Below are 17053 nucleotides of genomic sequence, written 5' to 3'. Positions count from 1 at the left end.
GCGAAGCAGCAGAATAAATACAGCTGGGCTGCTCGGGTCTAACTGCACAGATGCCTCTAATATACCAGCCATCGTATTGCCTGGTTTTCTTAGATTTAAAATGTTTAAGGCCAGACGGTACCGTTGAATCAGTGGGGCAGGATGTTTTTGTATGCTTGAAGACTTAAGTCCTGCCGAAATCAAGCCCCTCAACGCCCCGAGATGGTGATCCTGTGCTCCTTCCCATCACAGCTAGTCACTGCTCTGCACCCATGAGGGTGGTAATACAGAACTGAGATTCTGTGAAGCGTAAAACTTGCTTCGAGGAGAAAAGACGAAAGGGTTGTTATCTTTGAGCTGCTCTCCTGCTCTCTCTATTGGCTAACCTGGGAGTGGTGTTGAGGCAAGTTTATTGAGGCTTGGTTCTAATTAGTAAGCGGAAAAATCCATTCAAAGTCTGTTTTGTTTTCTGTATAGTCCCTTTTCCTTAGGCGTGTGGGAGTGGGGAGCAAAATCCCTGTCCACAGATAAAGACTAAATTGTGTATGCTAGCTTTATATCAAATTTGACACCATTTTGTTGAAAATTAGGGACATCCTCTATTTACATACACCCAAATAGGATGTATTTAGTGTATTCTTAAGTTTTTCTGTTTTGTTACATAAGGAATAATATTATATATTTATTTGTCATTTCAAGATTTATTTGTACTTGTATTTTGTGTAATGTTATGTTTACAAAGAAATTTGAATTTTATTAGAAATGAAGTGATTTTGATTAAAAGGAAGCCACAAATGCAGCAGATGTAAAATGAGAGTGGGAAGGAGAGCTTTTCTTCACAACTTTGGCATTTCAAGCTTGCATATGAAAGAAAATTCTTGATATTTATACTGAGATGATTAAGCTGTTTGTTTCTAGTTCCCAGGTTCAGACCTTATCCTTGTGTACCTGCCTTTCATTTGTAGATTTTAAGAGAAACACTTTCCTACCTTTTTCAAGTTCAAACTAATTTTCAGCTAAAATTGTTCAGCTAGTTGCTGAAAATTACCTCTCTACACCTGCAAAGAAATAACTACTGTCAAAACCTGCTCCTGCATTCTTTGAGCAGACTAGCTTCAAATACGTAACCACCTGAATTTTCCTAAGACTGTTAACAAATGTTCGTTGTTTAATATTTTCTGTTTAAATTATATCTTTAGGCTTTGCTTCATTTCTAGTTGCAAATACAGTAAGGGTTTTGAAAAGCACAACCTCATTGCTGTTTTCTTCTGCATAGCATTTACTAGCAGGATGCTCCCTTGAATAAATAGATAATTTAGAGGTTACCGCTGTTTTTAGTATCAGGTGGGAGGAGAATAAGAGGGAGAAAGGCTCTATGAGTTTTCCTTAAGGAATTCCTTTCCCTCTCCCCTAAAATACCCTTTTTGGTTTCACTAAGCCATGTTTGGTGTTCTGCCTCCCAGGTTAGTCACTACCTGACGATACACAGAAATAATTTTATTTGCTCTTAGTTAATTATGGCTACCCACCTCAAGTAACATTTATAAATGTGACGTTGCTGAATATTAACTATGTCTTTTTCTACAACAGATGAATTCAAAGGACATTCTTTACTACAAGCAGCCAGGGAGGCAGACCTAGCCAAAGTGAAAAAGACGCTCGCTTTGGAGATCATTAATTTTAAGCAGCCACAGTCACATGAAACTGCACTGGTGAGATTATACAGTCAATCCATTACTTCTGTGATAAATGTGCTGGTAGCACTAGTTGAGAGGTTTTATTTCTACAATATGAAAGAGCATTCATCATCTGAGATTGAGAATTTGCCATCAAGCACTTGATATTTTAAATATAAATCACCGGTATGGAGATAACACTACATAATTTTATTGCCCCCCCCCTTTCTTTTTTTCTGGAGAGTTTCGGAAATCCTTAGGCCACTGCTCACCTGTACATAATTCACTTCTTTTCTCTGCCTCTTTTTCTGTTGGTCGGTGGTTGTGTATTTGCTGGGGACAAATTCCATCCAGGTGACCTGGTACTTCCTTACTATTTTACGTGGGCAAATGCAGATGCCAGATTTCCTTCGTAGGGTACCTGAGACAGTGGTGACGGAGGAGGCTAGGTGCATTTCAGTGTCTTGGATTGGAATAATACTGCTGATCAGCTGTGGAAGCAGGGGTGCTTGTGACTTACTTGTCCTACCCCTATTTCATTGTTTGAAGAAGCAGTGAAGGCAGAGAACACAGCCAATATCACAGGTGAAGTGAATTCATAGAAATTTAGTGGGACTGATGGTATTATTAAAACCTCTGTAGTTCTCGTACTTTAATAAAATATTGTCTTCACAATGATCAGTCTCAGCCACAGGCACACAAATGCATACTTTGTGTTAAAAACACCACAGCTGTGCTCAGAACAGTGTTACCTACCAAAAGCATCTGTATCTGTTCTCTCCCTGACAGACTTGGCTTCCTAGACTAAACTTAGGAGCAAGGTGGAGAGGAGATATTTAGAGGCTGGACATGAAGACAGTAGGATTCAATCGAGTCAAGTAGACTTGAGATGATGTTATTTTTCCCTTCTTGTCTGTATCGGCTGTTCCTACGCGACCTCTCTTTAGCTCTGTAACGATGAGTTCTTAGTCCTGTGCTGTTCTTTGCTCTTCACGGTCTGCTCGCTCTGCGGAGGTGGCGAGGCAAAAGGGGTTCTGTTAGCTTGATCGGTGTCTTTGGTCCTCTATTCAACAGGCGTGTGGCTGTGATTTCTCAGCTTCCGCCTGCCGTACTTGAGATTTCCCAGTGGTCTCTCCTGTCCAAGCGGCAGGACAGGTTTAGCTTCTCGGATCAGACAAGGCGATGTGCAGTCAGTGCGATGTAACTGAAGTATCCCTGCCCTTAGCACGCTCTCTTTTACCACGAGGCAGCGGAGTCAGTGCTGCCTTAACCCACATAGGCAAAAGCAAGCAGCCGGTTTATGTTTCAGTGTTGCTCTGAGGTTTGGCCAACAAAAGAAAATGTAAGAACAGAATTAAATATAAATTAAATATACTGTCCCAAAGGAAGCCCGTGGGGTCAATTTGTCTTGTGTCCAGCTGCATGCCATGAAACGAGTGACAGTGTTGTTCCCCATCTGTCTTTTCCACAAAGGACAGTACAGGCTGCTGCTGTGGCTGCGCTTGCCAAATGATGCGTAAAGGGATGTGAACTCATAAGAAACCTATTTAATTTCACATCTGATTTTTTTTTTAACAAATGCACAAAGACTGTAGAATGTAGCTCCCATCTTTAGCAAGAGCCATGTACCAATGCTTCTTCACAGAATCACAGCATCTTGGGATCTGTCTCATTGTAAAGGCTCTTGTTTTGATACTGGAAAGTTTGGGGACTCTGTAGAAAGTTATTTCACGCCCTTTGTCTTTATGTCCTTTGTGTTTTACGTGCTTTTTTTCATCCCCATATCTTGTTAATGCAGCTGGGAACATCCCACTTCTTCCATAAGTGATGAAGCTTTAAAATGAAAATTGGTTTTGTGAGCAGAATAATTTAGCAGTGGTTATTAGCTTGTATTTTGTTCAGCGTGTTGTGTATTCAGGCAGAAATGTGATGCAACTCTGCACAATTCTGTTTGAAACTTTTGTCGACTGAAGTTCAGCAGAATATGTAAAGATGAAGTTGTGGACTTCAGAGCTCTTTGTCATCTGTGCAGTTACAGTGGCAATATTTATTTATTCTGTATTTACTTTTTTTGCAGCACTGTGCCGTGGCTGCTGTGCATCCCAAACGGAAGCAAGTTACAGAACTATTGCTCAGGAAAGGAGCAAATGTTAATGAGAAAAACAAAGAGTAGGTTCCTGAAATTTTGCAGTTTTTACAAGGACGCTGTCATATTAGGAGTGCAAAACTAATATCTTCCATCTTTCCTCTAGCTTCATGACACCTTTGCATGTTGCCGCTGAAAAAGCTCATAATGATGTCATGGAAGTGCTGCATAAACATGGAGCAAAGGTAAATATACCGAAATATATTTTCTGTAAGGCAGGAGGCAAGAGGGAGGGTTATATTGATTAAATATAACGTTAGTTTTCATGAAAGCTCTTGCTTTTTCTTTTGCGTGCCTTGCATGTCCTGTGTTAACCTTAAAGTATGTTTATCTTAAATCAGTATGGGGTATTCAGGTATCCCATTTAAAAATTAGGTCTTCTCTCCATGTAACTGAATGCAGGCTTAGGAATCTAGCCTACTCATTTTTAATGAATTATGCTACTCATTTTTAATAAAGATGGTCGTTTTGGTGCCTCTTATTGACTTCTCTTGAGAGCTTGAAATACCCAGCCTCTGAGTTTGCTGACACTGACTTTAAGCGTTAGACTCTTTAAACTCTTTCTTTCTTGGTCAGTTTGATTTGTCATCCCGTTTAGCCATTGATGGATGCTGACCTAAACACACTTAAGTAATTTCTGAGCCTTGGTGAAGCTTGCTTATGAACAGGTGGTTCGGCAAGTTATCAGTGAAGAAAAGTGTAACCTTTATTTAGGTTGTCTTCCAAACATCTTTCAGAAGTATTTTGGATTGTTAGCAACAAACTTGGCCTTCACGATAATGATAAATTAGGCTACTTAGTTTTCTCAAAAACTCCTATTAACAGGTGCTTTCTTCCTACTTTACAAAATGTAACAACTTCCTAGTTTTTGATTTTAAGGAAGATTAATTTTCTATGTTTGAGTCTTCATTTTCATTCCGATAGCTAGAAATGAAGAAATACACCTGTAATAACAATCTAGAGAGTAACTCTGGAAGTATCAGGAGGAGAGTGCAATGTAATCATATATCCGGTTATTTCAAGTCTTTATTTTGAAACACTGAATTGTAATTTATAGGCCTGTATGAGAGCTAATTTCCAGATCTCAGTACCTGATTCACTTCCATAGCAATTTAATGGAATCATAAAATAACCTAATGACAAAGCTATGACAGAATTTATCACATTTGAGAATCCTGATGTAGCAGTATCTCACCAAGATTTTCCCAGGGAGAGAAGAGAGGTAGAGAAGACCATTTGTATTCCTTCAAATCGTTAACTATCATTTTCCCAAAATGACTCTGAATAACATACAGAATCACAGAGTGGTTGAGGCTTGAATGTTGGAAGGGACCTTTGGAGATCATCTCGTCCAAGCCCCCTGCTCAAGCAGAGTCACCTAGAGCACATTGCCCAGAATAGTGTCCAGACAGCTTTTGAACGTCTCCAAGGAAGGAAACTCCACAACCTCTCTGGGTAATCTGTCCCAGTGCTCTGTTACCCTTGCGGTAAAGAACCTTTTCCTCATGTTCAGGTGGAACTTCCTGTGTTTCAGGTTGTTCCTGTTGCCTCTCGTCCTGTCTCTGGGCACCACTGAAAAGAGTCTGGCCCCATCTTCTTTACATCTTCCCTTCAGATACTTATACACATTGATAAGATCTGCCCCCTGAGCCTTCTCTTCTCCAGGCTGAACTGTCCCAGCTCTCACAGCCTTCCCTCATAGGAGAGATGGTCTAGTCCCTTCATCATCTTAGTAGCTCTTCGCTGGACTCTCTCCAGTAGCATCATGTCGCTCTTGTACTGGGGAGCCTAGAACTGGACACAGCACTCTCAGTGTGGCCTCACCAGGGCTGAGTAGATGGGGAGGATCACCTCCATCAACTTGCTGGCAATGTTCTTCCTAATACAGTCAAGATACCATTGATCATCTTGGTCATATTGCTACCTCATGGTCAGCTTGTCCACCAGAACCCCCAAGTCCTTCTCTGCAGAGCTGCTTTCCAGCAGGTCAGCACCCAGCCTGTACTGGTGCACGGGGTTATTCCTCCCTAGGCGCAGGACCCTGCACTCACCTTTGCTGGTCTTCTTGAGGTTCCTCTCTGCCCATCTCCCCAGCCTGTTAAGGTCCCTCTGAACAGCAGTACAACCCTCTGGCGTATCAGCCAGTGCTCCCAGTTTTGTATCATCAGCAAACTTGCTGAGGAGGCACTCTGTCCCCTCATCCAGGTCACTGATGCGTAAGTTGAACAATACAGGATCCAGTACTGAACCCAGGGGGGCACAGCTAGCTATGGGCCTCCAACTAGACTTTGCACCACTGATCGCAACCCTACCTGTGCGTTAGAAAAGATAAGATTTCATTTGCCCGTAAAAATAGATATCTCTGGATCCAGTATTGCACATGAACTGGATATTGATGGTTCTCAGGTAAGCATTGAACTGGACCTGCTGGAGTTTTGAATGTATTCAAACCCAACAGCTATTTGCTGAGAAGTATAAGGAGCTTTTGTATGTTGCGTGTGTCTGGAAAACCTGCTACTATACTGTAGGTATCTCAATTAGCGCTCCCTTGAAAATCTGTCTCTATGTAACCAGGTTAGGAGCAAACTGAAAAACAAGTATTACCAGAGTGGGATTAAAACATCAGCCTTCCTGGAATGGCTGGATTTTGTTGTTTTGTGTCAGGAGGGCATTCTGACACTAGCCTGTTAGTTCTTTTTTCTCCTCAAGCAGAGGTTTCCAGTTGTGATCCATGAATCATTTGTGGACTCTGTGACCATAGTGAGCAGCCCATAGTTATCTAAAGAATCGTGCTGAGTGGGTGTTTGCCATAGTTTTTCAGTTGTAAGTACTCAGATAGAGATACATGATGGTACTTAAAACTCATTCTTCATTCCTGTTCTGATATATGCTTCCTTTGTTATTCTGGGAAATCCATTCATATTTTTCATATTTGTGATCCAGCAAAGCACTTAAGCACTTGGCAGGAGATCACACATTGTTAAAATTAAGGATTTTATTTCCATGCAGCAGTGGATCGGGTCCTTCCTCATCTGTGTCCAAAATTCCTTAGCTGTAAAATGATAGATAATGCAATTGTGGACTTTCACGATATGTAGATGATTAAGGCTTAGGAAGTGCTTTGAAGTTTCCAGATGGGATATACTCTAGAGTATTAATTAGTTAACTTGGCATATTTAATCACATGAAAATGTTTGTGTTGTTTGTATATATTCATCTGGCCTCTTGTTTGTGCTTTGACTGTAGGTATTCTGTTAGTTCATCGGCACCCTTGATATTGCCACTTCTTTGCTTCTCACTGTTGGAACGTTGCCTCTTCAGGCCCCGAAGTGTCGTTCGGGTTCTTGATTGTCCCCTTGCTGTGTTTCTGTGAGCTGCTTCTTCCTACTTACTCTTTTTGTGCCCTGTCAGGGCTTTACATACTCTACAGAGGCATTTCAGTTACTTTAAAAGGTGTATTCAGATGTATTTACCCTTTGATCCTGTCCAGTCGTATTTGTGACAAGAGAGGATATCACAAGCTAGTAAATCTAGTCCCCCTGCAGTAGCTGCTTCTCAGTAAATATTTATTTACTCCTGGACCAACACTCTCCTGCAGTTTAAATATGTCCTTACCATTTTGATGCTTCACAGACATTTCCTTTGCTAATGCATTCATAGTCAGCAGACTGATTCTCCTTAACCTTTGTTTTGATAGGCTAAAAAAAAAAAAAGAAAACACCCCAAACTCTAGGTTTTCCCACGTAAGGAACCTCTCCGTTTCCTAATCATCCTCATATTCCTTCTCTTTGCTAGCACAAGAATGAATCTTGGAGCTCAGGAAGCAAGAACCGAATGCATTCCCCCTGCTGCCTTACATAATGACACTGTGCTTCCATGTCTCTACGAGAAATGCTGGGCTGATGCGTACTGGGATTGCCTTTGCCGTTTTAATAGACGTGACACAGTGGCACTCAAACCATGCCTGTAGTTTTGTAGTACACAGCGACTCGCTGAGCTCTGTGGATTGGAAATCGTTCGGGATTGTGTTAGCAATGGAGAGAAAATTCTGTTTTTGTGAGGAGTTGCTATTTATCAGACAACACAAGTGAGATAATATCTGTGAAGTATGTATGTTTAAGAATAGTAAAGATACGCTTGGGATGAACGAGGGATGGGGCTTGGTCTTGGAACTGAATTTAGTTCTCCTTAATTTTATTTCCATTTGAACTTGCTGTTTGAAATTTGCCAGACTGAGAAAAAGTGAAGAAGTGCTTGAATAACATGTGCTTGATCTAGGTTCATTTTACAGGAATACTTTTAAGAACATTAGTATTGCCAAGAGTTAGCTTATAACTCACCTATTTTGGTATGTCTTGCTGGACCTTACTGGGGACATGGACTGTTTCTAATTTGCACTGTAAATGCATTTTTGGTGCACATTGCTTGCACATCAGTATGGTGCATCCAAGTTAGATATCTCTTATAACTAGCCCCTTGTTTGAATTTACAGATACACAGGATATTTAGGATCTTCTGGAAGACATTCAGCTTTCTAGTAGTGTAGAAGAAGGAGATTAACGTTTTTCCTGAATTGGAATGACAGAAAGGAAGAGCTGCAAACGTTCATTAGCATCTTGATCAAGATTACGTTGTGGATGCTATTCGGTTAATTATGTTATGTTATATTAGGATACTGTAGAAACTGTTCTTCTGCAAGAAAAGAAATGTGCCTCTCCAAAGTCATGTTTGCCTGACAGATAGTGTCCCTGTTCGTTTTGCTGTGCTGGAAGGATACAGCTTTCGGGACTTATGCATAATACAGTTATTTCTGGGCACTGGAGTTGCATGTCACCAACCTGTCATGATCATGGCTCTGAAAATAGTCAGCATCTATCTAGACTTCCTTAGCAAAGGCTGGGATGCTCTTGGGTGAGAGTTGCGGTACGTTTGCTTCTCACTTTTCAGATAAAGGTATGATTTTTCTCAGGAAAGGATAAGCATTGAAAAATTAAGTTTCAGAGATGCATCAGTTTTTACACTATGAAGAACCGTGTTCATTAGCGATTGCACGATTCAATTTTTTTCACTACTTAGACATCCAGACTTAGTGATGTTAATCTTTGGCTTTAATGCAAAGAGGAAGCTGTGGATTATATGACTGGAATATTTAGGAGCTTTCAGTGTAAAACTAGACCATTTTTTTTTCTGACTTAGCTTGAAATTGCCACTGACCCCCTTTCGCTCCTTTCCCATTTATTATCAGTGATGCGCAAAGACACAAAACAGATTGTAAGTTGTCGTCAGAAATAAATGCCGCAGGACAGCAGCTAGGGCACTTCTGCTGCAAGGAGGGCTCCTGTGGGACTGTTGGCAAAGCACACTTTTCACATGACACTTTGAGGGTTGTTTTTTTTTTTTTTTAGGATGATCTTTTCTCGGAGAACATTAGGGCGCTTGGAAACTGTTGCATTGCGTGTTGCTGTAGTGTCAAGGGGGTAGGAGGATATTTTCGGCGTTTGACGTCGGCAGAAAGCTGATACGCTCACGACGCTTTGCCGAAAAGCTCCCCGAACAAGACCTAGCTGTTGAGCCTGCCGCAAGTGCCTCGCAATACATGGGAATATTGCTGCAGCTTTGTACGCTGCTCGGAGCAGGCAGCCCTACAGGGAGGAAAAAATCTCTTCGGTGGCTGATGATATACGACCATTTTGATTCTCTCCTGCATACATCTGTGATGGGGAAAAGGAAAGGGATAAAAGGAAATAATAGGAGGAATCCTCCTGCCCCGAGAGTGGATTGCTGGCAAGGGTAATTGCTTGGAGGTGGAAGGCGACCTGTGTGTGGCATGTGGTACGGTGGATCCGATGTCTTTGCCAGTGTTCTTTCCAAGTGAATATTAACATTTTTTCCAGGTGCCCGGTCAGCATTGAGTTGGGCAGTGCAGCTCTGCTGCTGTCCGTCAGCGATTTCTGTTTAACGTAGGAATTTAGCCACGTGAAAAACCTTAATTATGATTCTCGTCCTTGGGCTAAAGGAGTGCAATCACCTACTTCCAGTATCCTCAAGCATCGTTTAATTCTGCCTTTACCATCGCTAGCCCTGCATAACCTCAAGCTTCTGCTGTTCTGTGCCCTTATCGGTAGGGAAAGGTATCCAGTGTCCTGAAACAGACCATCATCCTACGAATAAAATGATGGACGTGGGAAATCCAGCCTCTAGTTAATATTTACGATAAGAGTAAGCCCTTATTTAAAACACTGAGAAACTTTTAGGGAAATCCCATTAGATTGACATGATCTGAGCACAAGTAGAAAGATGCAGAATTGCCTTTCCTGTGCATCTATCCGCAGGAGAGGTTTGTGATCTGAGAAATTCCGGCTCTACCGGCACGTTGGACTATTCTGGGACATAGAACAATTCCCAACAATATCTAATTGTGCTCTGCTTGGCTTAATGTGGCAGTTGTTTCTTCTTACCTGTGTCTTGATATTGCTGCGAAGCAGGTATCTTTCTACCCTATCTGATAAGAGGTATTTTCTGCCTATTTGTCCCCATAATTCATCTTCGTTTAGTTTCAGAATATGCATCTTAACTAAAATGCTTTTTAATTAGCTTTCGTGGAAATGCAGTAAGATTTTCAGGCTGCAATTTATGTGGGAAATTGTTTTTCTGCAGCGGCAGAGTCTATCATACGTGCAGTTCACAGCCTACGATCCACGGACTTGGACCGAGATAACAGACTGAATAATTTTTAGAGAGTACAGAGCAAATCCCGTATTTCATAGTGATAAAAAACCTGTTAGGTATCTGCATTTAAATTTGCCATGAATAGCTGGTAGCTGTATTGTATCGCCTTGAAAAGTTATTTTTCTGATTTCTTTTTATTTTTAAAGCTCTTTATTATTCCCTTCCTTTCTGTGATATGAAACCATGGAGATGCTTCTAGTTTTTTAGGTTTTTCTATTAAATCTTTGCAGGCAGATAGGTTTCTATGTTACTCCTTAAAAGGAATACCTTTTTTTGATCTTACTCTGTTTTGTTGGTTTATGCAGTCTTTAGTTAGGTAGAACTATATCCAGTTACACTTAGCTGCCTTTAAAAGTACAAAAAAGGAGGAGGAAAATGGGCTGTTTGCCACCAGTCTTTCTTCTTTCTTTCTTTCCTTTTTTTTATTTCTCCTTCATCAAGTTCTTCATCTGACACCTTCATTTTGCTTTAATTCCTGCTGGTGAGTAATGGTAATTTCTCTTCAGAAGATGACAGATGCTAATTTCCACAAAGCTGAAAGATCTTTAGATGGTTTGGTTAATTATTTACCTCTCCCTCATCTTCTGTGAGAGTTTTGCTTTTCTTACACAAGGTTCATCTTCATCAAATTTGTCAAAATATTGAACACCGTTTTAAAGTGCGATTTTGGTGGCCTTGTGTTGTTAGCCATACAGACAAATAACCTGCTTTTTTAAAAAACCAGAAAACACATGCACTAAATTATCTATACGTTGGACTGTCTGCATATATTGGCATTTGGTTTTGCTTAGTGGAACTCAGAGGGATTGGAGATAATTTTTTTTTCTTTTTTTTCCAGATGAATGCACTGGACACCCTTGGTCAAACAGCATTGCACAGGGCTGCTTTAGCAGGTCACTTGCAAACCTGCCGGCTGCTGCTGAATTATGGCTCAGATCCTTCCATCATCTCTTTGCAAGGCTTCACAGCGGCGCAGATGGGAAACGAAGCAGTGCAGCAGATTCTGAGTGGTGGGTACAAATAAGGACCTGGGCACTTGAACATTAGTTTCTCCCTTCCTTTCACAGCTGTGGATCTTAATTTGTTTGCAGCGCGAGAGTCTTGCTGTGGTTTTCTCATCTCTCCCTTCAGCCACCCTGTGCACACATCTACTTTTTGTTCTATCCATTGCTTTTTATTTTTTAAAAAATTACTCACTTCAGTGATTTTTATATAAATCCGGAAGAAAATAAGCATCTTCTGGATGTATAGCATGCTGCTCTGTAGGGAAATAGAAGGAAAGCAGGTGGATTTATTCTTGTAACAGGTTGCAGAGAGACCAGAGTAATGTTGAACATGGAAGGAACCGTTTTCTCTCATCAGCCACCCTGTAGGTACTCCAGATTTCAGAAGTCACAAGCAGAATGTTTGTGGCGCTTTGCAGAGCGGGAACTATTAGTCCTGTGAGATAAAGATGCTTGCATGAGGTATAAAAACAAGCTCACATCATTTAAATGATTTTTAAACTGCGAGGGCTCTTGGAAGCATACTTGGTAAAAAATACTGGTGCTGATCAGAGATTGAGAGCACAAGCTGGAAAATATTGATAATTACTAAACCATTTGAGCTTCCACTTCAAATGCTTTGCTTGCCCAGCAGAGAGCGATTTTATAATAAAAGTTCTGTGGATGCGGCTTAGCAAACAATGTATTTTGAATCTTATATTAAAAAAAAAAAAAAAAAAAAAGAAGAGAGCACCACTATTTTTCGTGCAAGCGCTTGAGCATTTGCATCCTTATATTCATGCATTTGTTGAATGTTTGCAAGCAGGGAGATGAATTGCATCAGTAGCTACTGTAACAGCAGCATGGAGTAATTTACCTTACAGTGGGATTTGCATGTAGTCCAAGGAAGATGGATATCCAGATTCCTGACGAAGCCAGAGGTAGATAGAAACTTGATTTCCCTCAGTGTTTTGAATAGCTTTGCCTTAAAGCAGACAAAGCAGAAGCGTTTTACAACTCCACAGGGAAGGATCTTTTTAAAGTGTATGCTCTCTTGGGACGTCTGTAGCTGGGTAGTGAGGATAGCATTACCTCTTTAAAGTATGCATGCGATCGTGTATGTGTGTATTGAGAGAGAAGAATGTTAAGAGAGAAATCAAGAAAAAATAAGCATATCCCCTGCTGCTAAAAGGAATAGGAATTTGATTTGTTCTGAAAGAACGTATTTTGAGTAAAAAATTCATTTTCACAGATCTTTCTATGGAAACTGATTTCAGACACCATACTGTACTGTTTTTCATTGAATTGCCTTTCTCTTACATCCATGAAGCTAGTCAAGGCTGAAAGACCCAAAATCTAAAAAGATGCATAAGTTTAGTGTATGAGTGTGGTGTAGATTATTGACACTATATTATTTTCTGTATATACCAAAGCTATCAAGTGAATGCAGAAATTATATACAAAATAACACTGCCTGTTTCATTTTCAGAAGACTGATCTAAAGAAATACTTTCTTAACACTGGAGTTACTTTGGTATAATAGTAACTATCTGGATCTTGAGCCATGCTCATGTTGGTAGCTTACAATATTTTTCACATAATACTGGCTTTTTTTTTCCCCCTCACCCTTAATAGCAGAGCTGTGAGATCACAACCATGAAAGCAGCTTTCTGATGACATCAGGGCCAGTAGATAGGACTTCTCAAAGCCAATATTGTGATTTTGGTTACATCTGTACAGTATGGCTATGTAATGTAAGGAAGCTCATCACGTGAGCTTGTTATTTTCCAATGCTTATTAGAAAATGCTGCTTGTTTTGCTTCTCTTAAAGCGTAAGTAGCTTTGTTCCGTTGCTCGGTGCAGCCTTTTGTTACTCAAGTTCTAGTGTAACGGGATTCAATTTCTCTTTCCTCTGGTAATTACGTTGGGTTTCTAATATTTTTCCTTCTGTGCCCTGCCTGAAGTCAGGATCTCGCCTATCCTGTGAAGACAGGAGACCAGAGAAGAGAGAAACAAATGCTAAGGAGCAGAGCTCAGGCTGCAGTATAGATCTTAGCCTCATCTCTTCTGCCCCAACATCATGACACCAAGGTGCTGTTGGGGAGAGCAAGGGAAGGCAAAGAATGTGGGAAAGATGGAGTGAGCTGAAATCTTAACCCAGCGCTAATTCCTTTCCTTCAGCTGGGAACATTTCTGCGTCTGATAGTTGAGCTCATAGGAGCTAGCTTTCACCTTCTTCCTCCCTCTCCTCCTCCTCTTTCTGCAGTGGCTGTGGAGGCCACGGGTAGCAGAAGGCTCCAGGCCCTGACTGAGAAGAGAAAACAGGGCTGCGAATAGGAGATACTACCTCAAACTGAAGGGTTAAATTGATGTCCCTCTATAAGCACTGCTAGCTGGGAAAACAAATGTCCCTTTGCACCTGTTTTCCATTCCTGTTACAACTCCTGCAAAGTCAGGAGCTGACTGGATTTTTTAGAGACTGTGTTAGTCTGTAAGAAGCACCTTCTCGAAACAGCCTTGACTGTTTATCATAAAGCTTTTCCTTTGCAGTTTCCTCCCTGGAGAGAAGCATATGTTTCCCTTAGTCCCAGTTCTGGGCGTTTAAAGCAGTTTTTTGTTTTAAGTATTTTTGATGGCTTGAATCATATATGCATGTAGAAGTTGCATACCCTTTTAGAATGAATTTAGCTGCTTACAAGACCCTTGCTTTCTTACAGTGTTCTGTTGTTAGAGAGGATTGCCACCCCAAGTTCATCTTGCCCCATTCGTTTGGCATTAGGCAGGCATTTCAAGCACTGATCTGGCTACATGCTGCCAAAGCTTTTATTCCATAAATCCTTGAGCTCCAGTGGAGTGGCTTCTACCATGGAAAGTAGTTTCTATTAAAAGTGAAGTGGTCAGATTACCTTTTCAGCTCACTTTTGAGCAGCGCTGAAGAGCTCTAGGGAGAGCTAATCCGCTGCTGCATTCTAGCCACCTCTTCCTCTTCCTGCTGCATACAGCTGTTTCTAACAAGAAGTGGAACAAAAAGGAATTTTGGAGCCAAAGCCTGTCATTTTACAGTCATTTAAAAATAGCAAAGACGTCTCTCCAAAGGTCTCCTTTTAATTGCCATATATATATATATATATTTAAAAAAAAAACTACCTTGGGACAAGAGGCAGATGTCACTGACGCTATCAACTGCAGTGCACATCTATTGCATCATGAAGGTGTCGCAGGTGGGCAGCGTGGACAGTCACAGTGTGCCCAGAACAACTGGTGGCCCGAGCCCGTCTGGAGAATCCCATCCCCTTGTCACTGCTTTGTAGTATGGGACAGACCACGAGCGCTGAGCACTAAGACTGTGATTTCAGCAGGCAAAGTCGGCACGTTTAACTCTGGGTACGCACCAGGGCCTTGTGCAAAGTTTGCCGAAATCGGTGAGAAGGCGCTTTTGAACTTCAGCAAACTTTAAATCTGCCCCAAGGAGCACATAAATTTCTTGCAGTTTTTTACCATATGTGGAATATGGGCAGAGTGATGTTGGCACGGGAGCCCAAGTCTTTCAGGCTTATATTGAAAGTAAGGTTCCTTATTCAGCCGTTTAGGCAGTGTGATACTTGCACATCACAACTCAGGCAGCATTTCTGTAAATGCTTCCCCCCTCCCCCCCCCCCCCCCAGTTTGGAAATATATTAAGTACAAATTAATATAACTAAATAATCCTAAAGAAAAATAAAACAACTCATCTTTCTTCCTTATGTAGAAAGTACACCTGTGCGCACATCTGATGTGGATTATCGGTTGTTAGAAGCATCCAAAGCTGGAGACTTGGAAACTGTGAAGGTAGGTTTGGGCAACTCGTGTTCATTTTCCACTTTGTATTGCTGTGCAACACCATTTCTGCTACAGGCGTCATGGAAGTAATGCGCAATGGCTGGAAAAACGTTAGGAAGGCCAGTGTCTTCATTCTGTCTAGAAAGCGTGTGTTGAGAAGACCTGCTGAGGTGCCCCTCTGAGTTGGTGGATGTTCATTCTCCCAGCCAGGTCTTTGATAAATTCAGATGCAGTGTTTCAGATCCGGTCATAATTCTTTGAAGAAGACTCTGTGAGCCTGAGAGTCACAATTTAGTAGAAAGAGTCCTCAGGTCTGTCAGAAGGCAAGCAAATGAAAGCCCAGCAGGTAACAGGCTTCACATTTTAGATTATCTTTATTCTGAAGCTGAAAGGTCAAGCCATGGAGTCCCAGCATCACAGATAGGATCTTATTTTCCATATTTGATCTGTGGGCAAAATAGCTTGCAGATGCACCATCTTGCACAAATTCTCACCTTGAACCTCAACCTGGTATACATTAACATTCAAGCAGCAATAGTTTTGTGCTTCGGAAAATTTATACAGTCTCCTTCACTGCCTATTCAGTATTTCTAGATTTTTGAAGACAGCAGTTAAACTGTAAATGGTGGTTTGTCCGGAGAGCCTTAAATGGGCTTGAACCTGGTGCTTGATGTTTTAGAGGCTCAACCTTCTAAATATATTAGAGACATCTTCATACTGCTTCCATCATTTAAATCTTGTTTGTTATAGAAGAATTTCCCAGCCATAAATTTAGAGAAGCTATGTTTTTAAACTTCACCTGTCTGGAAAAAAGTATCCTGAAAACTAAATTCTAAAAATTGGTGCGTAATTTTAATAGAACTATAAAACTAGAACTATAAAATTTGACCTAGAGATAAAATTTTGTGTAGGGAAGGAGCAGTTTTGGGGTTTGTTTTTTTTTTTTTTAGTTCTGTACTAGATTTCATTTCTTCTTTTGTCTTCCCAGCAACTTTGCAGCCCTCAGAATGTGAACTGTAGAGATTTGGAAGGCCGTCACTCGACGCCACTGCACTTTGCCGCAGGCTATAACCGCGTGTCAGTGGTGGAGTATCTGTTGCACCACGGGGCTGATGTGCACGCCAAAGATAAAGGGTAAATTTTCATTCCATGATGCGCTCCATAGTTTTCTATTAGTGTGATATTTCTGCCCGCTCTATTTGTTTTGCTTTGGATTTCAGTAACCGTCCTATTTTTCCTCTTGCATTCTGTATTGTTCCTGACATTCGCTGTAGGGAGACTTAATGCACCATTAAGTAATGTTTAGTTTTCTGGTAGAGTCATTATCAAGTACATATCTGGCACAGTAATTCATGCCACTTTTCTTCCCCATTCTGTCTATTGCAAAGACTTTGTTGTGCCTAAGAGCAGCCTTTCAGATATTTCAGGTGATCTAAAATTAGTTTCAATGACAAGAGGTAAAATACCAGGATTCTCTCTGATCGTTTTTCTAATCCTCTTTGCTAGCTTTTATTAATTTAGTTAGTTACTCAGTTAATTATGATAACAAAGCATTTACAGATTTTTGCATTATTTGCAAAGAGATCTTGTAGAATAGTGTGATTGTGTTTGATCTTTCACTCCGATATATTGCTGCAGGGTAGAGCACTGGAAAGCATTTCTGATTCTGAAATTCCAGGCTCTCGCCAACAAAAATGTTTGTGCATCTTCCCATGATACCG

General features: G+C 40.9%; 1 protein-coding gene across 1 annotated transcript in view; it reads left to right on the top strand.

The window, feature by feature from the left end:
- Nucleotides 1-17053, top strand: part of TNKS (tankyrase) — a 125418-nt gene that overhangs the window by 87927 nt on the left and 20438 nt on the right. The window contains exons 9-14 of the mRNA XM_062574401.1: nucleotides 1570-1691; nucleotides 3733-3824; nucleotides 3908-3986; nucleotides 11369-11540; nucleotides 15262-15341; nucleotides 16321-16466. Of these exons, the coding sequence (XP_062430385.1) occupies nucleotides 1570-1691; nucleotides 3733-3824; nucleotides 3908-3986; nucleotides 11369-11540; nucleotides 15262-15341; nucleotides 16321-16466 (691 nt within the window). The remainder of the gene's footprint in view (nucleotides 1-1569; nucleotides 1692-3732; nucleotides 3825-3907; nucleotides 3987-11368; nucleotides 11541-15261; nucleotides 15342-16320; nucleotides 16467-17053) is intronic.

Source organism: Rhea pennata, chromosome 4 (assembly GCF_028389875.1).
Source record: "Rhea pennata isolate bPtePen1 chromosome 4, bPtePen1.pri, whole genome shotgun sequence".
In the NCBI taxonomy this organism is placed as follows: domain Eukaryota; kingdom Metazoa; phylum Chordata; class Aves; order Rheiformes; family Rheidae; genus Rhea; species Rhea pennata.
Note: the sequence above shows the minus strand (reverse complement) of the source record. Positions and strands in the feature narration are given on the sequence as shown.